This window comes from Chelonoidis abingdonii, chromosome 17 (genome assembly GCF_003597395.2).
Source record: "Chelonoidis abingdonii isolate Lonesome George chromosome 17, CheloAbing_2.0, whole genome shotgun sequence".
NCBI lineage: Eukaryota > Metazoa > Chordata > Testudines > Testudinidae > Chelonoidis > Chelonoidis abingdonii.
The window spans coordinates 38426391-38451533 of NC_133785.1; the positions used below are offsets into that span (position 1 = coordinate 38426391).

The following is a 25143-nucleotide window of genomic DNA, read 5'->3' on the forward strand; positions in this document are numbered from 1 at the left end:
ATACAAGTTCCCGCCCCTGACTTTTAACAATCCAGTTCTCTGATTGGTCCTCTGGTCAGGTGTTTGGTTACCCTTTCCAGGTAAAAGAAACTTAACCCTTACCTTACCTATCCATTTATGACAACAGCCGTTTTGAACTTTCTCTTGTAATGTAACTGAAGAGTTTGAACACTATATATTTCTCCTACAAGGACTAGTTGAAATAAAGTAAATTGTTCAGTCTGGTGCATAGGGAATTAGATAACAGCAATGAGAGCTGCAGGGCATATTTTCTGTGCTGAAAATGTCTGATGAAAGGGATCATCTTCAGTAAATGGATTTATTTTGATATAATCCTGGTATTGTCGATTTCTGTTATCAGATATGCCACATCTCATGGATACTAATCACATAAGGCTGGTCTATCTTTGCCAAAGTCTAGTTATACCATTATATTCAAAATTAGCTAACCAACAGCAGAAAGGTGGAAATGGGCTCTCATCCTACTTTGATGTTGGTTTGCTAATGAGAAGAATATTATTCAAACATTTAACATTTGTCAAATTTTCAACAGTGAAAGTTACTCTTCTGATAATCAAATCAGCATAAAAGCAGAATGGAAATAGATTTTCACTCCGATACTGAATGAACATCACAAATATAACTTTTTGCCCAAATGATACCCTGAAACAATGATAATTTTAAATAAAATTATGATAATTAAACTTTATATGCCATGTGTACAGCACATGGTGAAAAATATGTTTTGTCATATGAACTTTCAGAGCACTGTAGCAAAGAAAGAAAATTGCAAATCTCTTTTTGAGGAAACTAGCCAGTCTTAACTTGCAACATAAATCCTCATAATTCATAATCAGAACTGGTTGAACATGGACGTTTCATCTTGTGGGAAATTCTCACATTTTGGAAAAAATTAGTTTCTAATTGGGCTAAGAATCCAGAAACATTGAAAAAAGAATTAAACATTTCCCAATGAGAAGGAAAAAGAGGTGGCGGGTATTCTGTTTTTCATGTTTTGAACGTCTAATGTTGAGATGTTTTACATGAGAATGGATTATATTTGATTGGGTTTTGGTAATAGACACAATAGCCTCTCATTTCAGTCTGAAAGAAAACTCTTAACTATTCCTAAAGGTGATTGAACATCAAGACTCTTTTAACGCCTTTTTGACCTCTTAGGAAATATAAGAAACTTATAAATATACATTTAATTCCTATTGGGGAAAGAGGAGTAGATGCAGTCCTTGGTGATTAGAGAAAGGTTGGAGACTACTGGCTGGAATCAGCTGTCACTGAATGTGCTGAAAACAGTCTGCACAGTTTCAATTCCATTAGTTGTTTGTTTCTAATTATAATTGTAGTAAGCGTGAAAGCTGCTGATCAACACAGCAATTGGTTGATTAGTGATTATCAGTCACGAGTGGGTGAATGTATCTGATGCAACATTCCTAAAATTGAAGGAAGTGTTAGAAAATGGACTTGGTCTGGAAAATAACAAAAAAACAAGCACACACATTTTGGAGGGGTCAGTATTTGTCGACTTGTTGAAATTCAAACATTTATCAGAGATGGTTTGATTTCAACAAGCTTCCAGTGGTACCCTGTCTAGTTTCCTGCCAGCTTACCTATCCAGCTCCTTGGCAGACTGGGCTTCCTGGATCCATGCCTCCAATGCATCCTGCTAGACGTGCTACATTGGAGTTGGGGACCAAAGCGCTTCCAGGGTTGCCCAATGCACAGAACAGCAAGCTGCCTGACACCACTTTTTGGTGTTTCAAAAATAAGTACTATGGGATTTTAGTTCCATGAAAATTTGCGTTTTTGGCTTATTTTCTCAATTTGAGATGGAAAAACTTCTGAAAGCTCAAATTCTCAGAACTGAAATTCATTCCCCTGGCCAGCTTAAGTAGCAAACAAGCAATTGAACAGACTGAAGTAATGAAAAATGATCATTTTTCTAAAGTAAAATGTAAACTTTGTTAAGAATGATTAACAAGTAAGAGAAAAAAACCCTGTGCTTGTCTTAAAACGTACAGAGTATCTTTCTACAGATTCTTCAAGTTTTAATGTGCTATTGAATGAAACGTTGAAACAGGACACAGATGAATTTGATATCACTGCAAGCGAAACACTTTTGACACCATCACTATCATCATTATCACTGAATTTACATTACTTCGTTTACAATTTAAATACCTGTTCCAGCTGTTCAGGAAAAAAAATGATGTAAGCTTTGTTGAGAAGCAGTACATTATCATTTTCAACACTCTCCCAATAAGCAGCTAACTTTTTCTTGAACACATATGCATCAAGGCTGAGTCTAACTAATGTCTGACCCAAACTGAAGAAACGCACGTGTACATTGGCTCTAGCCAATTACTATTCTATGTTAAATCTCTCATACTTGAGCAAGGTGATACAGAAGCTAGCCAAATTCCAACTACAAGCAAATTGAATCTAACTATATATAGAGACCCAGCACAATCTGGATATAGGCCAGGACATGGAATTGAAACTGCTTTAGTTGCATTGAGAGAAGACAGACATCCATCATCATCCTCTTGGACTTTGTACTATGAGATATTGCTGTCTCCCTGGAGACAGATGGCAGAGGCCCAGGGTAATGTACTAAAATGATTTGAGTCTATTTGTGTTTACCTTTATTGATTTGCCTACTGTTGATTTCAAACCAGTTCTCTAATTTGTCAAGGTAATTTTGAGTTCTAATCCTATCATCCAAAGTCCTTGCAACCCCGTGGTGGTGTCATCTGTAAATTTTATAAGCATGCTCTCCACTGCTTTATCCAAGTCATTGATGAAAATATTGAGTAGGACCAGACCCATGACTAACCCCTGAGATACCACAGTAGATATGTCTTGTGTTTGATAGCAAGCGACTTATAACTCTTTGAGTACAGTATTTCAACCAGTTTTGCACCTACCCGATGGTGACTTCATCTAGATTACATTTCTCTAGATTGCTTATGAGAATGTCATGTTGGACTAAAATCAAGATAAACCGTGTCTAATGCTTTTCCTTATCCATTAGCCCAGTAACCCTGTCAAAGGAGGAAATTAGGCTGGTTTGACGTGATTTGTTCTTGACAAATTCATGATGGTTATTCCTTATAACACTATTATCTTCTTGGTGCTTACAAATTGATTTTTAAAATAGTTTGTTCTAGTATCTTTACAGGTATCCAAAGTTAGGCTGATTGGTCTCTAATTCCCTGGGTCCTCTTTGCCTCCGCCCCCCCCCCCCCCCTTTTAAAGATAGGTGCTATGTTTGCCCTCCCCCAGTCCTCTGGGATTTCACCTGTTCTCCATGAGTTCCCAAAAATAATTAACAGTTCAGCGATTGCTTCAGCTGGTTTGTTAAGTACCCTAGGGTGAATTTAATCAGGTCTTGCCAACTTGATTACATCTAATTTTATCTAAATATTCTTTAATCTCTTCTTTCCCTATTTTGGCTTGTGTTCTTTCCCCCTTGTTGTTAATATTAATTGTGTTGAGTATGTGATCACCATTAACCTTTTCAGTGCAGACCAAAGCAAAGTAGGGATTAAACAGCTCAGCCTTCTTGATGTCGTCAGTTGTTAGCTCTCATTCCTCACTAAGTAGAGGAGCTGCTTTTTGTCATCTTTCTCTTGATCCTAATATATTTAAAGAACCTCTTCTTAGTGCCTTATGTCCCTTGCTACATGCAGCCCATTTTGTGCCTTAACCTTTGTGACTTTGAACATGCTTGTGCTATTCTTTTGTACTCCTTGGCAATTTATCCATATTTCCCCTTTTTATGGGATTCCTTTTTGATTTTCAGTCAAAGTGTTTCTGATTGAGGAATATTGGCATCTTACTAGTCCCCCTTTCCTTGGCATTGGAATAGCTTGTTGTGCCTTTAATGTTGTCTCTTTCCTTTAGATTTTCTTCCCACAGGATATTACCTGGCATGTCTCTGAGTTTCTTAAAGTCTGCTTTTTTAAGGCCATCGTCCTTGTTCTGCTGTTCTCACTCCTTCCTTTCCTTAGAATGAAATATATCATTTCTAGATTACTTTCATCCAAATTGCCTTCCACCTTCATATTCACAATTAATTCCTTCCTGTTGATCAGAATCAAGTCTAAAATGGCTGCCTCCCTGTTTACTTTCTCTACCTTCTGAAACAAATGTTTTCCCCCGTACAATCCTATAATTTATTAGAAATTTTGTGTGTTGCCGTATTACTTTTCTAACGGATGTCTGGGTAAAGTCCCCCAATACTCGCAGGTGTTGTGTTTGGATGTTTTTTATCTGTTCTAGAAATGCCTCATTCCTCACCTCTTCCTGATTTGGTGGTCTACAGTAGGCCACTGTTATGATGTCATCCCTGATTTTCCCCCTTTTATCTTTACTCAGAGAATTTCACTGCTTCAGAACAAAGTGATGTATAATGCAATACCTTCTCCTCTTATTTTCCTGCCTGATCTCCCTGAATAAGCTTAGACCTCTCTTAAGCAGTATTCCAGTCATGAGATCTGTCCTGTACATATGCACAAAGATTATACTATATAATCATTACATAAATAATGTAGTTGTTTACATGTACATTGATGGTGAGTTATATAATTATAAGATACAGTCAGTACTGTTTGTTTATATATGGTATCTTTAATACAGAGTATCAAAATGGGGACTTACTCTCCTCTCCCAACATATAAATGTGTATGTAGGTTTAAAAAAAAACGCTAATAGGGAGAAAAATCAAAATTAGATAATTGTAGAAATAAAGAAATATCAATATATAGAAATATTGCCTATATATAGAAGAAAATCTGATCGTAAAATTTCACTACCTGATCTGTTCAATCTATATAGCTTCAGTATTGTTGGCAGGAGTGCAGTAGCTGCTTTATTCTCCAGATATCTATATTATGCATTTTTATTAATGCAGCAAGGTAAAAATGCTCTTGAGGACACGCAAGTATTACAGGAAATGTTAAGAACATGACAAATGCAGAGTAGTACGCACAGGGGTAACACTAACTTCTGACGATTTCAACACATTGCATTGAGAATGAGATTACATACGATAAATTTTATTTCAAAACTTCTCACCCTCTTATTTTCCTGTACATTGTTGTTTTGTTTTATTTTGTTTTATCTGGTGTTCAAGTATTGCTATGCATTTGTTTTTATGATTTTGTTTGTGGACTCTTTGGGCCTTCCAAGCGTGTCGTCATTGCCTCTGGCTGCGATTCTATTTATAAGGTTAGACTTTACTTCATAGTTACAATGTTTTATCTGTATTTTAAAGTACTTTCTTCTGAAGAAGAGAAACTGGATATTTGTCTATTTCTGGTGGTTTTGTTCTAAAGAGTTGGTATTAGCAATGCCTATTAGTAAATTTAGTTCAGTTTTATTAAAAACAAAAGACAAACATGACAAATGACGTTATTTGTTCTAAGAACTTTTGAATAGAAGGTATCTTTCTTCTTTCACTACTCAGTCAACTGATTCTATACAGAGGAGTTTTGGCCCTGAATGCTCAACACTTGATTCCTGTCTTGTGTATCTCTGGGGAGTATAGTGAGTTTCTTAGAGTAGCAATATAATTGCCATCTCTTTGATACCATAATGAGAAACCATTAGGTAAACCAGTGCACTGGATCATACTAGTATGCTGTCCTATATGTTCCCTATATTGTGGAGTATAATAACCTACAGTGCCTTCTCAAATGCGGTGGAGCACAAAACAATTACAGTAGAACATGAGAGTTACAAACACCTCAGGTTTCGAGATGGTTCGTGACTCTGAAATGTTTGTAACTCTGAACAAAGCCTTATGGTTCTTTCAAAAGTTTTCAACTGGACTTAATACAGCTTTGAAACTTTACGATGCAGAAGAAAAATTCTGCTTTTAACCATCTTAATTTAAATGAAACAAGCACAGAAGCAGTTTTCTTACCTTGTCAATTTTTTTTTAAACTTTTCCTTTATTTTTTTAGTAGTTTACATTTAGCACGGTACTGTACTCCATTTGCTTTTTTATTTTATTTTATTTTAGTTTGGTCTTTGCTGCTGCCTGAATCTGGTTCCAAATGAGATGCGTAGTTGACTGATCAGTTTGTAATTCTAGTGTTTCATAACTCTGAGTTTCTACTGTAATGCTAAAATACCATTTCTTTGAACCCTTTGATTGTCATGTTCACAAGGAAGCTTATGTCCCACTTTTGAAATATAATCTTAATTTTGTCAGACCTCAGGGCACAAATAGAGCCTTTAAAGTGTTTTAATGACAGAAACTCCTTGGGTACAAATTCTCATCCCTACTCTGTCCCCTTTATGACAAGAAAAACAGTTGAGCAGCATAAAGCATTCCTAAAAGCCTCATATCTGGCCAGGGGAGGATTCCCCTGGTTCAAGCACTGTGGAGGACAGCCATAAGTTTGCATCTTGAAGACTCCCTTCTAAGCCCTGAAATGTGGAGTGTGGGGTGGAGGAGAGACTGGTGGGGAGCAGGGCTGGGAAAAGAAGGGGGATTTTGGATGTGGGGCTGCAGTATGCTATGCTGTTGACCCTCAGGAAGCCCTGGGAAGCTGCCATAATATAAAAGAGAGCACACCCCAATCCCCCCCCTCCACACTTCTCCTGAACTGTGAAGTCTGTGCTGCTCCTCTCAGAGGTGTAGCAAACCTCCCCCCCCCCCCCGCCCCTTGTGAGAGAACTACTGGTTTTTGGCCAAATGTACAAAATCCTATTACTCCCATCCTGGCCCTGAACTCTGTACAGTCCTGTTGCCATAATGCTCCCTTTTGTTTCAGCCTTCTTCTCTCAAACTGGGCTCTCCCTTTCACATTGGGCCGCTGACTTGTGGAAGAACTCCCTTTTTCCCGGACACCTGTTCTTAAAATCTTTTTTTCACTTAGCAGCCTGTTACTAGTTTCCCCCAACTCCGGCCTGCCCCAGCTCCTGTGCCTCGTCCTGTGGACATTTGAATTATATTAATCCAGATTAGACTGTAAACCACTGAAGGTAAGGATCAGGTTTTACTATGTGTTTTTACAGTGTCATAAAGTGCATTCCTACAGTGCTATGTAAGAAATAAATAGGAATACTAAAACACACCGGCTTCTTTCTCTCTCTTTCTGTGTTTTCAAAGCCTTCTTTTCTCACCAAAGGATATAGCCAAAGAGCAGTCCTTGTTCTGTCATGTTAGCGCTCTTATATTTTGTGGCCTTGAAGGGAATAAGTTTAAACTCTGCTGTTTCAGGGCACGGCACATTATTCTCTATAGCCCACTATCTCCACCTCACCCAAGTAGAATGTTCCTTATACCTTTGTATTCAGAGCAATGCCACATTCTTCTTCTGCTAGCATGTAATGTAGCCCTAGGGAGTCACCCTGGAAATGGATTTTCACAGTATAATTTCAGCCAGTCACTGCAAACTATAGCAATACCTGAAATTCTCCTCTTTTTGCTCTTCATTTTTCTGCTTTTAAAAAAGCCATGATTAATATTAATCTTTTTATTTCCTTGATAAAAATAATTTCCTTGATTTCAGTCTTGGTAATACATTATTCAGTGTTCTTTCTTAACAGCCTTTGGTTGTTCCATTACTCACTATCGTTATTACAATACTGAAGGCCTCAATCATCAGTATTTGACTTGCACAGGCAAAGCTTAATACCCAACTAATTTTGCCATTCATCAGGACAGATGTGTTGGATGATTGGCTCTAACCAGAACATTTAAAATACAGTAGATTAACATCTAGGAGAGGTTTGGGAACACCATTATTTTTATTATTTAAAAATTATTATTATTTTATTATTATTACCATTATTTTATTATTAATTAGGTAGTTAATGTAGATTGTACATATTTTGCTCTGTTCATCACAAGGAGTGTAGTGATCAGGTGAATATGTTGATTTTACATGGGATGAGTTTTGGAATAAAATGGCCTTTCCTAGTCCTGATGCTTTTATTTCTGATTTTGAAAAGTTACTCCTTTTGGTGCCACTTCCACCAGGAAGAGGAAACCTCATCTCAGTTTACATCTACTACAGTCTTACATCTACAGTCTTACATCTGTAAGAAAAGACAGATCTAAAAATGCAGGTTCAGATGGTTGTAAAACTAAATCAACACTTTTGAGCACTGGAGTCTTGAAATGGGATGCTATTTAAAAGATATTGTCTGGAACATTAACTTGTGCTCAGTCAATGCTAGTGTATTCTAGTGTGAAATGGACATAAAATAATTCCACTATAATGCATGATTCGAATTCTGTTTCACATTGGTCACATTTGTTTGTTCTACAAAAGCAGAGTGGAAGACAAGATAGTATATGTGGCCACTGTTTGAAGTGAGTAATATTTGCATCTTATGCATTATTTGAAAACTGATGATTCTTACGGAAAGATTGTGGACCTTACCTTGTAACCAGATCCACACAGGCAGACATCATGTATGCAAAGCCCTAAGGCTAACTTAATGCCTCAGCTTGCAGTTATCGTGGTCAAGCATTGTATGAATTATTTTCTGAATAAGAACATGTCGAGCAAGTTGAAGTTCCTAGAGCATTTTTAACATATGCGTGCTTCAGGTTTTTTTTTTTGCAGGAGGGGAAGGTTTTTCATTCATGAGTTTGTTGGGCTGTCCAGTTCTCTAGTCTCCTCAACCTTTAATCATCTGTTCTTCTTGGTAGTGTGTAACTTCACGTTCATTAACGGGATCATAAAAACTAAAGAAAATGGTCCGTTCTGCATTCAGAAATGCTTCATGAAGTAATTGATTTGGAAGTCTTACTTAACAGTTCACATTAGTTCAAAAGTGTTTCTGCCCCACATAACCCTATATGTCCTGCACTGCTCCGGGAGTCCCGTGTTGTTGGCATGTAAAATGTCAGTGCTTGCTGATGAGTCTGTCAATGCTATATTCACCCTGCATTTATGGCCTACTAGACTCCTTTACCATCCCTCTTGGGCAGCACAGACAAGTCTGAGTACAATTGGCTTGCTTAGCTAGTCAAACTTTGAGATTTTTCATGCACAGACCTACACAATGGAGGTGCAGAGGTCACCACTAAAAGGCAAGTATTATTCAATAGGTACTTAACTCACTGTGGCATCTGAACTACAACATTATTCCCTATACTGTGAATAGGCGATACCTTTGATGTCTCAGGTACCGTGGTACAAGAGTTGTTCGTAAGTTTGGACTTTTACTGGTGACCATTGTAATACTATGTGATAGTGATGGGGACATGGGCCCAAGCTATTGGGCTAAGTAACATGCATTGGTTTTGGTACAACTGCTTTTGGATTACTAGGGCACCACAGGACTTTAGGCAGAGGGCCTGAAGTCCTTTTATGACAATAAAAGGCACAAGACGCCCTTTTCTTTTTAAGCGGGCAAAGCTTTGGTCTGTTAGATGGGAGAGTCTTTAGCTATGGACTGTAACAGGGAGGCCTGCTCTTGGGCTGGAGAGCCTGGGGCTAAGCCAGCCCTGATTACAGGATGAGCCCCACCTGAGAGGAATCAGGAGATTCCCAGTACAAAAGGCAGCAGGGAGCTGCCAACAGAGATGTGGCTGAAAGAGTAGCTGAGGCTACGTCTACACTACAGGATAAATTCGAATTAGCTTAAACTGATTTTATAAAACAGATATTATAAAGTCGATTGTGCGCGTCCACACTAGGCACATTAATTCGGTGGTGTGGGTGTCCATGGTCCGAGGCTAGCATGATTTCTGGAGCAGTGCATTGTGGGTAGCTACTGTAAAATAATGAGGCCAATAATGTCGATTTCCGTTCCACACTAACACTATTCCGATATAGTAAGTATCGATTTTAGCATTCCTCCTCTCGTTTTGTAGGAGTACAGAAATCGATTTAAAGAGCCCTTTAAATCGATATAAAGAGCAATGTAGTGTGGACGGGTCCAGCGTTAAATCGATTTAACGCTGTTAAAATCGGTTTAACGGCGTAGTGTAGACCAGGCCTGAGACTGCCAGAGGTAGGAATCCTGGCAGTAAACTGGGGAGCTGCTCAGGAAACAGGAGCCTGAGAATCAGTATAAAGTTTGAAGAAGCAGCTGCAGGGAGCAACAATGACTCCTACACAGCCATTGAACTGTGACCCAGCTTTGGGGCAGAGAAAGGACTGGAACCTCCCCTCCCCCACTAAGGGGAGAGAGACACCGAACTAGGTTGGGTCCTGGAGGGCTACTGTGTCCCTGAAGACTCACTAATTTGGACCCAGGTGGGGAATATTTTAACTTTCCTTTGGACTATGGGGAGTTAAGAGAGTCATGTGAAGGAGAAAACAGGAGTGGGGAACTGCAGAGATACCCCTGGCCATGAGGCACTAAGCAGCCACAGTGCTACAGGGACCGTGTTCTGAGGTAGGAAAAAATGAAGGGAAACAATTAGACCTTGCCCCATTGTGTGAGCAGAGCCAGAGGGTGTTGCTATGTATGGAACACTTTTTTTTCTCCCTAGTGTGTTTACAGATGCTTTAATCAGAAATAACAAAATAGTTGCTGCTGACAGGAGCAAGGCCAAACATTATGGTGTGCTCAGGTTAAACAGCTGTATGCTGAATTGTATAGACTTCATTCTTACAATAGATCCATAGAAAAAGAAGAGAAACAGATGCTAAAACATCATGGAGTGGCAGAGAAAAGCAGGAGACTGCACATTATGCATTATTACTCAGAAATGGCGGAGAATGCAGAGTTATTTTGAGTAGAAATGTCACTTTCCACATAATCAAACCCTTCTGGGGGGAGCGCCAAAAACATATTTGAAGGAAACAGTTTTGCAGGATAAAAGGCAAAACTGTGCAATGTAGAAAAGTCATGAAAAAAAATCTGAATCTGAATTTATCCATAAAAAGTTTGTGGAACACTTATTTTCTTTCCTTAGATACAGTGTGTCACACCAATTGTCTACATTTTTGAAGGTCTTAGGAAACAAGTTTATATTTGCCACTGTAAAGCTGCAGGGGCGGGGAGGGGTGGTGGTGAGTAGTTTGGTTTTTAAGTGAAGGCGCTGAGAAAAATGTTCATTGTTTGTTTATCCTTATTTTTCCACTTAAAATGCTTTGTACATTTTTATAATTAAAATTAGTAGGGGTTTCCTGAATTCCCTAAGTAGCAAGCAGGTGGATATTTAGTACTCTAAAATGACAAATTTGTGACCAATTTAAGAATTCTCTCATGAAAGAATAATTGTTTCTGCAGTATATAACCATGTTAGCCCTGAGAGATTATAGAATCAGTCTTAATTATTTTGCACGTATGTGCTTAGTGGTCTGTTTTACAACATTTTATGTTATATCTTTATAATATTTCTTGTACTTACCTATAGTGTTGTCAGAGTAATGCCTCATGAGGACTTGAGAATATTTAGGATTGTGAAGTGAAGCTGAACGTGTTTTTAAGATCTCAAGGGGCAGCCCTCTGACAACACTTTAGGTAAGCAGAAGTAACCTTACAAAAATGACATACCTCTGCTTTTTGCTTTTTTAGATTATCATTTTTAAAAAGCTCTTACCTGCTTCCTCATTGCCAAAAACCAGTGGCATGGGATGTCAGTGGCTAAGGAATCACACTGAGATCTCAGCAGTGATGACTCAGGCTGTTCATCCGTATGAGGTTGACTGCTAGAGTCAATTTACAGTGTGAGGGTTCTTTAACACAGGCTTCTATCAGATCTGCATAGATATTAAAGATGCTCTGGTGCTTTTTGTTCAAATGCTCTGGAACCTAGCTGTGCTTCCATTAAAAACAAACACACACACACACAAAGCCTGGATGGATGGATTTTGCTCTTGGCTTCAATGGAAGCAGGATCCACATTGCTGTTGCTCTTCCAACCCGGACGAGTATTTTGGGATCAGTCATGGCCCCTTTAAGAAGAATCTAGAACCAGTCTGTCCCCAACTTCCTTCTGAAGGCTCACTTAGGGATAATTGATTGTCTCAGGTGTCTACTTAAAGTTGAATGGGTAAAGGAGCACCTGGACCCAATAAAAGGATAATCTTAGCTTAGTTAGGGAATGCATGCCCGAGGACACAGGAAGCTCCCAAGAAGAGGTGCTGCTGAGAGAGCTGATCAGGAGAGTTCAGTAGAGCAAGGACCCTGTGCTGCTGGGGATAGGGAACCCTCTGGAGAGCCCACCAGAGCAGGGAACCAAGAGGTTCTCCTAGGGATAGGATGTTCCTGAAGAGAGAGCTGCAGAAAGCTGGCATCCAGGAAGGCCTGGTCTTCAGAAATAGATTTTGCAAACAGTGGGAGGAAGTCCAGCCTGCCAGGGACTATGTGCCACCCCAGGGAAAAGCTGCACTTGACTGATCTCCATGGACCCCTGGCTCTGGAGAAGGATTCTACCCAGGTAGCGGCAAGAGACCGGCTCCGGGGGCAGAGACCCAAGTTGGAAGAGTCTTTCTGGTAAAGGGCCTGGACAGAGGCAACCAGTAGACTCAGATGGGAACAGGTAATATAGGATTTACTGTCTCCCAGCTAAGATGCTGGGGTAAAGGTTGCTTATGCTGTGTGTTGGCCTTTTCTGTTAATAAATGAGCCCCTCCAAGGAGGGGCAGTGAGCACTCCTTAGTACTTAAAGGTCAACTTGGACTTGTCTATGTTGGGTGAGGGAAAACTGAAGCAGGACTCACCTGCAATGCCATGCCTGACCACTAGGGAGCGGGCCAGGACACCCTGCATTATAACAAGTATCAGAGGGGCAGCCGTGTTAGTCTGGATCTGCAAAAGCAGCAGAGAATCCTGTGGCACCTTATAGACTAACAGACGTTTTGGAGCATGAGCTTTCGTGGGTGAATACCCACTTCGTCAGACGCAGGCCAATCCTTGCTCACAGACAACCTGCCAACTTGAAATATATTCTCTTCAGCAATCTGCCAACACCACACATTAGTAACTCTAGTCAGGAACCAATCATGCAACACCTCCATGCAACTTTGCCCACGTTATCTTACACCAGCGACACCCATCACAGGACCACAGTCAGCCTACCATCACCAGTTCTTCACTGCACGATCCTCCTGTGTAATATACTCACTATGCCAGCCAATGCCCTCTGTATGTTAATCGGCCAACTGGACAGTCTCTACGGAAAGGATAAATGGAACAATCAGATTCAGATGGCAATATTACAAAAACTGAGGTGGCACATTCACTCCCTGGCACCTATAGCAGACCTTAGGTGGCCTCTCAGCAAAAATTCGGACCAGACTTCAAAGAAACCTGCTGAGCTTCCAGTTCATCATGCAAGATTTGACTGAGTCAGGCTCGGGTTGAACAGACTGTGAATGGTTCTCTGCCAGTACAGACCAGTTCTCCTCCGTTGGTTTTCTATCACGCTCAACTGCTAGACAGGGCCTCCTCCTCCCTGATTGAACTAACCTCGTTATCTCTAGCTTTGCTTGCTAGCATATATATACCTGCCCGTGGAAATTTCCACTACCTGCATCTGACGAAGTGGGTATTCACCCACGAAAGCTCACGCTCCAAAACGTCTGTTAGTCTATAAAGTGCCACAGGATTCTCTGCTGCTTTTGCATTATAACAAGATCTCCTAGAACAAATTTTCTATAGAAATATAAGGGGTAAATCCTGGCTCCTTTAAAGTCAATGGGGCCAGGAATTCTCCCAAGATATGGTATCATTGTTAGTACAGGACACCTTACTCATTCAAACATAGTATTTAAATGATCAGTCAATCTCACATTGTGATTGGTGAACCTCCTTTACTGTTCTATAATAGGTACAAAAATAATTCACAAATATCCAGTTCATCCCATTTATACTTAACTAGCTTATTGGACATCTTAAATTGTTTTCTTTTTTCTGAGAAAGCATTTGACCTCAAGCATGTGTTTTGTACAAACAGCTCTAAGGACTTTCTTTCTAACCAAACAGAGAATTTAAAAAAAAAAAAAAAAAAAGGGAACAAGGTCTAATTTCAGACAACTCCTCGAATAATTTTGTGAGTAGGGAAAATGAAATCCTGTAAGGAGATGATAATGGTAAATCCAAGAGTTTGCTTTTTGGAAAGATTATCGAATCACAACATATATTTTAAAGTTGATCATAGATGCCTATGGCAACATTTTTTATAGTGCAGTTTGGTACATCTGCAATCAGTGGGCTGTAATGTAAAACCCAAACTAAAGGTTTTTCAGTTAAATTTTTTTTTTTTCTTGCGGGTTTGAGACCTCTTGTTGCTGTAAAATTGGTGCACTAGCTAAGCTTGCCCTTATTAACCTGGCTATATTCTATGCCCTCTACCTCCCCCACCTGCAAATACAGAAACAGAAACTGAAGGGGACTTAATTAGCAAGATGAAATCAGCATTGTAATTGGTATGTGTGTCTCAAGTGCAGTATGAAGGAGAGTAAATCTACTTCTCATTAGAACAGTCGGAAGAGTAACCCTGTTAAATTGGGCCACAATGTTTTCTTATTAAGAATGGCTTTCTTGCTACATCTAACTTTATCATGCTATTTTCTTCCCTAGTGCTAGAGGAGTACTATTTATAAAGAAGAAACATCTTGCACCTAATTAAGTTTGTTACTTTTGTAACTGGCAGTGACCTCATTACATGACAACTTGAAAATCTCCAAGAGGTTCACACAAGACCTGTCTGTCAGCTATCTGCATGCATCCCCATGTACTGGATAAATTTCTTCTGGTTTACAACTCCTTCAAGCACTTAGCAGGTAGAATTCAGATGAGTGAAAACCTACCATTTTGGCAGCGGTTATCTGCTTCAGTGCACTCTGGATTATTCTAGCCGTGCGGCATTGTTATTGAGCAGTCACGACATTTTAAATTCCGTCCATGCCACATTTCCTTAATGTACTTTTTTAACTTTACAGTTGGTTATGAGCACAAAAGACTATGCATTGCACTAACCTACTGAAAAACATAGCAAAAACCTGCCGAAAAACACAACCCTTTCTCCCAGGAGAATTTAAAAAACACAGCTTAAATGAAGCATGAGGGAGACTACAGAGCATTCTTTGTTTAAAAAAAAGTTCTAATAATCCCTTGTCCTCCCCATCACTTACTGACACAAGAGACAGAAGTAAGACAGATCCACTAGTACACAGAGGAAAAAAATACAATGTATACATTTGGTAAAAATCCATGTTAAAGTTGTTGTGTCAGAAGGAGTCCAGATAGAAATGAATTTATAATAATGATTTTATGAAACTGAATGTAATATACCTGAAGCGTGAAGCCAGAAGACTTCAAGGTATTCCGGACAGTGAACCCAACTGTGATATCTCAGCTGAGGGCCCAATGTTATATGTACACCTGAGATGTACTTTATCAGAGCTCACAACTAGGCAGCGGCAGGACTATTGCTTTATTATAATCAGGTAGCAGTTAGTCTTCCGGAATTGGCAAATGACATGACATAAATAACATGAAGTGGTGGTGTCTCAAGAATCAGGACATCTCAGGATGGAAATATCTTAACTACGTGAGAGTGTGCATGGCACACTTATCTTTAATCCCAAATCTAGTTCTTTAAAACCCACACCACTGAAAAAATGTTTCTTGGGGCAGGGCGACAGAAGGGGAGGGCATGGCACAGGCTGCACAAATCGTTGCACAAATTGCTTTCTAGTACCGTAGTTTATATAAGCAAAGAAAAGAAACCTTGTAAGTTTGTGCCAGATGCTAGAAGGAAACGGAGGATCCAACCTCTTTCGGTGGCGACACTGTATCTGTTTATTTCAGTCTCTGTATTGAGTTTGTTAAGCGGGGATCTCCTCAGTACAGATGAAAGTTCTCTTGTAAAGTTGCCCTAAAGGAAAGTGAGCTTCAATTCAGTATGATCATTGCATAGAAACTGAGCCTTTTCACAAAACACAGTTCACATTTAATACGAACACACAGATTGTGGCTAGCATCTGACTGGGTGCATATTGTGGCAAGTGGTTTAAGAAGCTCCTTTCCTGCACACACACACCCCTTCCATGCCCCATGCAGTGGTGCTGGGATCTCAGGTGCTGTTTACTCCTGCTGACCCAGTGGACATGTGCTGCCTGCAGTAAGACAGAGGTGACTGTGGCCAGGGCCCACCCTCCAGCAGCATGAGGAGCTGCCCATGCACAGAAGCAGGAGGAGGGGAAGCATCCTGCACCCCTCTTAGCTGCTGTGCTAGTGCGTACTGTGCGGGAGCCTCTGGAAGAAATTCTAGCTGAGTAAAGACGGAATTCCTTCTCAGGACACTGTCTGCCATCCAGCTGTTCCATGCTCCTACTGTGCACCTGGGCACCAAGGGTTCCCATCCGGCAAGGTGCTGCACACCCTCAGTTCCTGTTGCAATTAGCACCTTGCAGGCTCAAGGCTCAAAAGGGACAATCTAGTCCAGAATTTAATCAAGATGGACTTCAAAAGCACCAAAAAGCGTCCTACCTATGTTGTTATGAACTGCTAAGTCCATCTGATTCACTGTGTTTAGATCTTTAGAAAGCATTGTGCCAGCAGCTTTCTTGTAAAATTTTTGACTGACTAGACACTGTTCAGCTTTCCTCCCCTTTCAGTATTTAACCTTGCCTGTCCCATATCCAGCTCCTGCAGTGATGTTTTAATTTGTGCAGAACTTCTCCATCTTTGGAGATGCCAGTGCACAGAATTGATGTAAACTGTGTGAATCATGAAGCCCTTAAAAACAAGGTCAACCTTGGCTCTTAATATTCATTTCCTTTTGTAACTTGAAGAATTTCACAGCGTACGCTCTGGAGTGGGATTTGATTATTTTTCACAGTGAGTCTCAAAGCCACCATTAGACAGGCAAGGTCCACAAACACTAAGGCCCGTAGTAATTCAGCGAGATAGTTAGAATAAAAAAGCACCAGGTCATCAGTTTCTAGCTTCCCTGGAGTTTCCGTTATTTGAGCAGGGGATCCAGGCTTTATTTCCAGGGTCATCCACCTTACACTTCATTATCTCTGACTATGGCAGCAAACATAGCCTACTGTTCTCTTGGTGCGTTGTCTGAATCCCAGGCTCTCTGCTTCTTTAATTCTATTTTAGAGGCTTCAGCTTGTTTTTTAAATCAACAGCAGTAAGTGGATCTTGCAGATAGTTCAGGGTTTTGACATTCTGGTTTAGTTACTGCTGTTTTGATTCCGTGCTGCTGGTATGAGAAGTGGGTATTGCAGAACACAACCTGCCACCTTCACCTTTTGTGCCACAGGGCTTTCTGAATGGTTCCTTTGACAGACACAAGGACATCCTATTTCCTCTGTCCCTCCTTTTCCCTCGCTTATTTGTTCACTCACCTCGTATTTCATGTCTTTGAGATTGTATGCTCATCAGGGCTGGGAGCTGGTATTTACTCTGCAGCTTCTGGCACAGTGGGGCTCCAAGCTGATTGAGACCACTCTGCTTCTGAAATATAAATGATAGATAAAAAGAAAAGTGCTTTTGCAGGATTGGGGGTGGGGAGGCATTTGTTTTGTCCTTGGCTGCTCTTGCAAGGCCATGTTAGAAGATACCTGGATTTAAAGACTGATTTAAAATAAATGTGAGGTCATATGGCATGCCTGGAGACTGACAGAGGGCACTCATGGGCTTACCCCTACACTTGGAGCCAGCTCACGCAGGCAAACTCACGCTAGTTGTCATCAAGCTAGCAGGCTAAGAAGAGTGGTTTAGACATGGTAGCATGGGCTAGCCATGCCGAGTGGATACCCACAGGTCTGGGCAGCTTTGTCCTTGTGGTGGCTAGACTGTACCACTGCTCCTGATGCCCATGCTACTGCAGCTACACCACTGTTTTTAGCTAGCCTGAGTATGACTGTGCAATCTGGGAATCACACCCCCAGGTACGTGTGCAGATGTAACCATAGTGTAAGGGCAGCATGATAGGGACAAGAGAAGAGAAAGGGGAGGGTACACCCTAGCCTGGAAGGAGCATAAAGAATGGGATGGGGAGTGGAAGGAAATGAGCGCAGACAGGGCCGGTGCAAGGATGTTTTGCGCCCTAGGCGAAACTTCCACCTTGTGCCCCCGCCTTGAGGCACCCCTCCCCAGCAGCTCCCCCTATCTGCCCTGAGGCACCCCCTCCCCCGTGGCAGCTCCCCACCCCGCACCCTCCACCCTGAGGCACTCACCCCCCCCCCAGCTCACCCCTGCTCCATGCACGAGCACCCCGAGCATGCCCTCGTTGCTTCACTTCTCCTGCCTCCCGGGCTTACGGCGCCAATCAGCTTAGGCGATGCATGCCTGGGAGGCGGGAGAAGTGAAGCAGCCACAGCGTGCTGGGGAGGAGGCGGGGCAGGGGTGAGCTGGGGCAGGGAGTTCCCCTGGTGCCGCCTCCCCACCCTTACTTGCTGCAGGCGGCTCTCCCCATGCTCCCCTGCCCCAGTTCCCTCTGCCTAAATGCTGACGGTGACAGGGGCGGCCGAAGATCTGGCCGCCGTGGTTGCTGCCAAAGAAAATGGCGCCCCTCAAATCCGAGCACCCTAGGCGACCGCCTACTTTGCCTAAATGGTTGCACCGGCCCTGAGCGCAGAGATTCGTGCAAGGGATGCAGTTGTTCAGAACCTTGAGCATGATGGTCAGAGATGTTTGAACTTGATGAGATGGCAAGAGGAAGTGAACGCAGGTTGGGGAGTCAAAGACTCGAGTGATGTGCTCAGAATGACAGGAGAGGGGAATGGCATTGAGCGACACTATCTCGCAGAGGCAGGAGTGGAGTGAAAGGACCTGTAAGAGTCCAAAGAAGCAGTACTCAACTCTACTTGTGCTGTTAGTTGTCATCTGCTTTGTAATGTGCACGCAAGGAAACTGTGCATCTTTGCCACTTACAAATAGCAATAGTTTGATAAATTGGTATTTGCTGCTTAAGGCTACGGATGGTTTTCCTCCTTTCTGGCAACATAGGCCTATGTTTAAATCTATTTAACCCAATCTCTGTGGTATGATACGTATTTCTAAGAACAGCCCATTTCTCTGACCTTATAGAGGATCGCAGTTCACCTGGCCTTCCTTCCTCCACGCAGTAGATTCCACCATGCTGCCTGAATCACATCAGAGCCTGTATGAAAAAGGTGAACGAGTGTTGACATTATAAACTTTTAGGGGGTAAAATTGTACGCACTTTGAATTAATAAGGATGAAATCTGGTGAATGTGGTTATAGCCTTGGTGCACCTTTATTTGTACCAGACCTGGTACACTTTGCTTAACACTTTTTTTTTTTAATCCAACATTTTTAATCAATAGAAAGTGTTAAAATTAAGGGTTTTGATTTTTCAGAAGTGCTGAGCACCCACAATTCTCAAGGGGGTGGGGGGGGAACAGAGGATATTTAGTACCTTGTAGTAGATATTTATCTGTTAGGGTATTAGCCTAAATTTTCACTTACTGTTTTTTGCCAGGAAAAGATAGAATCTGTGTGCACAGATTGGTTAGCTAGATGTTAGACTGCCAAATTTCTTTGAATTGTTGTTTGTGAACACAAATGGTCATGCTTGTAAAATGATAGGTACAAATTTACAGGATGGGTTCAGGAAAACAAATCTAAATAAGACCCTAAATTGAAACAGGTCATAGCTCTCATGAATTCATTCTGTCTTAGTGTTATGTTGGTCTGTCTAAGACAATTGATGAGAAATCCTTGATTCCGCAACAGAAAATAGTAGTGGCAGAGTGTCTGTGGGGTTCTGACATTTGCTAAGTTAAGCAATATGGACCAGATCCTCAGATGGTGTAACGGCGTAGCTTCACTGAAGTCAATTGAGGGATCTGGCCCTATTTAAAAGAGGAGCCTGTTTCTTCTGGACACTGCTTCCGGCTGTCAGTAATCTGGAAGTGGAGAAAGCACTTTTGGTGGTACATACTTGTGCTAGGTGCAAGGGAATGTGTGGTGCATTTGATTCTTTAGCTAGTGAAAACTTAGGTAACAGTTCCATCACCAGATAGCAGTTTTGCTTATTCCATACCTGTCTTTGGCAGGTTCTGCCTCTTTTTGTGAGAAATATTTCTTCCAATAAATAAAGCAGACTCTATCTCTGGTTGTAGTACCTAGAAGTGAGAGTGTGTGTGTGTGTGTGTGTGTGTGTGTGTGTGTGTGTGTGTGTGTGTGTGTGTGAATATGGATGATAAACACAATAAAAATACAAATAACAATTTCTGCTGGCAGCTAGGGAGGAAGAGGCCTGTTTTACTGGGTGAAGGCCATAACAATACTTATGTTCCCTGACATGAGCCCAGCAACCACAAAAAAGGCATTCCCATCTGTTAAGCAAAGCTTCTAGTAGCTAAACAGAGCCTTAATGTTATATCTGGCCAAGTTTTGATTTTAATATGAATGCAAGGAGAGACAAATCTAGGACATTGAATTTGACACACAGCTACTGGAAAGGGGCACCAGATGTTAAAGCTTGAAGTTTGAGGATCCTGTAGCCCTCTCTCCTGCCTTCTATATTCCATGGGCTATAGATTTGAGAAAAGGACTAAACCAATTGTTACAGAGACCTGCCAGGATACTCTCTAGTGTATCTGGATGTGTATTACCTGAAAATATAATCAGTGGTTCTGTTAATATTTCCTACATGAAATTGCTACGGTTATTGCTCTGATGTCATATTATAGTGCTTGGGATTTATTTTAAATATTGTGTCACAAGATATGGCTCACATAACGTATTTCTTGCCCAGGCCCTTTATTACTTCATGTTTTACCCCGTAGCTACTCTATTAACTCTGATTGGATAAAATACCTAGAAATCCCACCCAAACTTGGAGTCCATAGACGGAAGCCTCCCAGGGCTGTACGAGTTAGTCTGCATCACCTGGGGTGTAAGTTCTAATGAGCACCAGCACGTCACTCACTAAATGACCTGTGTGGGCCCTGCTAGTGTGCACTAAAAGTTCTCTAGTGCGCGTTAATATATTCCCATCTCAAACAGTACTATGCTATGTGCACTAGGGATCTTTTAGTCCACATGATCCAGTTCATGCATGTCACATTTCTACACAGTAGAATTTACAACCCAGCTGGTGCGGACTTAGGTACTATGTAAACAAGCCCTAAGAAGAAGCGCTGATGACAGATTAGAGTAAATGGAAGTGAGTGTCTGTTAGTTCTACTGGCTGAATACTAACACCAATCCTGCAAAATCTTGCAGATTCCTCTCACATTTTTTCTTTAGATTTTCTTTCCATCTGCCATCAGAGGTTGGACTAAGTGTAAATAGTTGTTTTTTTTTTATTACTTCATTCTGGCTATATTTGTTCTACTGATTAACTTCTGCTTTTTCTGATCTGGAATATATTATTACTCTGTTCTATTAATTATTGTATGTATTAAGATGAATTGTGATTCAGGGTTCAGCGAGATACTGTTTATGCTTTCCCAAGCTTATTCTGTACAAATAAATGAACCCTATGAAAAATGGAGAGAAATATTGTCAACACTCAGTCCTGTCTTCTGTAGCTGTGCCGAGATTGTGATACACAACTGGTTAAAAATGGAAATTAACAATAATAATCAGTAAATTTGGAACATCAAACAGCCGTTTTCAGACAGAGAATAGTATGTTTATGGAAGTCTTGATAAGATAGAGAACACAAAAGTCTTTGGTAACCAAATAGATGCCAAATGGGGCTGAGGAACAGGGAGTGGGGGAAGTGCTAAAAGTGTAAGGATCCTTGGTGAGCCAAATGGGCTTCACTAATTTCCCACCCGACCCCCCCCACTCCTCCCAAATTGTTACGATCTTATTCATGTGATCACTCTGCATATTATGTGGATGCCCCCATCATCTCCATTATTGTCTCTGATAGATCCTGAATATTGGGATTGATCATGTCATTCCGATTTGGACAACACCTCATCAAGCCCTCGTTTGTGTTTCTGGAGACTCAACTGTCCTTCGCGCTTGTAAACAGGAAGCCAGTGGTCCCTGGGCGTATCCTTTTTAAAAGCTTCTAAGTGAACACTCATGGGCTGTAGATACTCAGGAGAAGGAGAACTCCGCTCACTCTGAAGATCAGGTAAAATGTTACTCATACTTATTCTGAAACCAGTCAGTGGGATGTAATATGCTTGATCAGTGTTGCAGAACTTCTGAAAATGGTTGCTTAGCAACTGTGACCTTAGAGTTGAATTTTCTACTGACCTTTTCACCACTGAAGATGTATAAATAAACAGGTGCTTCTAAAAGGATTTTTAAGTCTATGAGGTACTTCTGTTTAAATTTCATATTATGCTGAAAAAAACAGGCTATTTTCTTGTTAATGCTGCCACATATTTTTAGATGTAAGTAAATGCTCTTCAGAGATGTAAGTAAATGCTTTTCAGAGCAATTTCAATGTGTTTTCTTGGAGTTAAATGTACCGTATTTGTCAAATGGTGGTAAAAGTTGTTCAGGTGACTATTTTAAAGACAGGTCACTTTAAAGCAAAATTTACTTGCTTCTGTGACTCTGTGTAGAAATGGACTAAGCAAACCACCTGTTTAATCAGATACATTTCCTGAGAAAAAATTAGACCCATCGTTGAAAACAAGACCCATCTATCTATTTAGATACATAGTAGGAACTGTGGTGGTGTATCACAGACTCTGGAAGATCCCTTGAGCCTGCTCCTGCTAAGTACCTCTACTCTGGGGCCCCCATAGGATGCAGTCGGCCATCTGTGCCTGGCCCTGTGTTTGTGTGTAACTCCCACTAATTTCAGTGGAAGTCCAGGGTAGGATTTTCAAAAGTGTTCAGTGTGGGTCTGGTCTTCTCCCATGGAATTCAGTAGTCAAAGCCGTATGGAGGAAGAGTTAGGCAGTGCTTTGCATTTTTTAAAATCCCATCTAAGTGTAAATATTGAGTGGAGTATAGACACACAAATCAACTTTTTGAATTGTCAAAAGTATTCCAGTCCTGTCTGGTGGGGTTTGATGACATGTTTACAATTACTGATTTTCATCAAAAGCTTTCTGTCTCTCCTGGCTGTGGTATTACTTCTTACTGAGCATAAGATACAAAATCCCCTGTGCACAGCTCCCTTTCAAATAACCTTCCTAATATGCCTTTTTTGAGAGCCAGGTATTTGTTACAGAATTGAGATGTTTGGTTAAGATTTTATGCCAAAAATATTACAAAGTTAGGTCAGTTTAACTACATCTCTCAGGGCTGTGAAAAATGTCATGCCCAATGAGTCGACCTGAGTCCTGGTGTAGAGACGGAGAGGTGGATTTATTACAGTGACAGAAGAACATCTTCCATCACTGTAATAACTATCTACACTACAGCAGTGCAGCTGCAGCATTTCTAGTGTAGACATACCCTTAGAAGAGTTTATAAAAAATTCACGTCCCTAACTGACCAGCTATTTTTAAAGAATGAGAAGTTGAGTTTTTGAAACAATCTGTTCTATTTGGTTCTGGGGAGGTAGGCGGGCACAAGCCCGCCCATGGCTAAAGGATCCTCCCCCAGCCTCTAAGCAGAGCTGGTGCAACCATTTAGGTGGACTAGGCGGTTGCCTAGGGTGCCAAGATTTGGGGGCACCAAAAAGTGCTGCCCCCCAATTTTCTTTTAAATGGTTGAGCAGCCGCTGCTGCTGGGACAGAGAGGGAGTCTGAGCTGCTGGCGGCAGCGGCAGCCGGCAGCCCAGGGTGTCCCCTGGGTCAAGGCGCTGCCGCGGCAGCCGTCAGCCCAGGGCCCTGCACGCCGCCGTGCACCGGCAGCCAGGGCCCCCTTCGGCAGGGCACCCGCCCGCAAGCCGGCAGCCCACGGTTCCCTGGTAGGCAGTCCGCCGCGCAGCCGGCAGCCCAGACCCCGGGGTCAGGCGCCGCCACGCCACCGCAGCTCCACGGTGTCCCTGGTCAGCGTGCTCCACGGCACTGCAGCCAGGCCCCCTCGCCCCCGGGGCAGGGCGCTGCCACGCGCAAGCCGCAGCCCAGGTGGTTGCTCCTGGGTCAGTGCCACCACAGCAGCCCAGAGGTCGGGCTGCCCAAGGCGCGCACCCAGGGGGAATTCCCTGGGCTGGCAGCATAGGCCAGAATCCCTTCCCTCCCAAGCAGCAAAGCCTATGCCAATTTTTTCTGTTGCCGCGGGGCGCCGCGGCTGGGCAGAGCGAGCAGCTCTGCTCGGCAACGTGGCAGGACCCGCGAGGCAGCGGACACCCAGGCTTCTGAGGAAAGCGGTGGCGCCCGCCGGCCAGCCTCCACATCAGCCCCAGCGAGGGGCAAGGAGAAAAAAGACCCAGCAGTGGTCCGGTGGAGTGATGAAGAAAGAGACCCCATGCTCAGCGTGGCAAGGTAAGCAGTGGCTCCCACAGCTTTGCCCAGGTGCCGTCTCCTTCCCCTTGTCCTTCGCTGGCCCTGCCCTCTCCCTTGTGCCTGGATGGCTGGAAGAGAAACACAGTCCGCAGACGACTGCCCCATGGCCCCCCAGGCACCCCCCTCGACCCCATCCCCCTCAACAGCCCAACCCCCAGCTCCAAGCTCAGTCCCCGATGGAAACCCCAGACCCCAATCCTCCCCAGCAGCCCTGAACCCCCACGACAGATTAGTGTCCCTAACAATATGCTCTTGCATCCCGTACTCTCTAGTTTCTGTGGCCAGGTGAAGCGACTCTGAAGCCAAAATTTGAAAAACATACATGCAACATACGAAAAATCGTTGCAACAAAGACTTGTTGGGCTATCTACCTTGTCACTAGAACATGACATTGCTCACAGCATTGACTTGGAGGAACTTGTTTCTAAATTTGCTAAACTTAAAGCGCAGAATCATAAATTCTAAATTATAACGTTACTCTGTGACCGTGTATTGTGTATAATATATGTGATTTTTTTCGGGGGGGGGGCGGGGAGCGCAAGATGGAGGTTTCGCCTAGGGCGCAAAATATCCTTGCACCGGCCCTGCCTATATGGAGGATCCACAGAGCCCGAAAACACAGAGCCCCAAAATGGGGGACAATGGAAAAAAATAACTAGGCTGTGTGTGAAAGTCTAAGGGCCAAGATATGGAACCCATAGGGGACACTGAGCAGAGAACCCCAGACAGCACCCACTGCTGCTTGAAGGTGTAAGTGGAGCCAGCTGATGTCGCCCAGAGGAACTCTGCCCAGATATGTGAATGGAGTGAGGATTGGAAATAAGCCCCACAGTCACAG

General features: G+C 42.2%; 1 protein-coding gene across 6 annotated transcripts in view; it reads left to right on the forward strand.

Moving 5' to 3' along the window:
- The window catches only part of FHIT (fragile histidine triad diadenosine triphosphatase), a 1173656-nt gene that overhangs the window by 470268 nt on the left and 678245 nt on the right, over positions 1-25143 (forward strand). For all 6 annotated transcript variants that reach the window (XM_075073112.1, XM_075073110.1, XM_032781826.2 and 3 more), the window contains one exon: positions 21818-21942. In XM_075073112.1, coding sequence (XP_074929213.1) covers positions 21840-21942 — 103 coding nt within the window. In that variant the 5' untranslated portion in view covers positions 21818-21839. The remainder of the gene's footprint in view (positions 1-21817; positions 21943-25143) is intronic.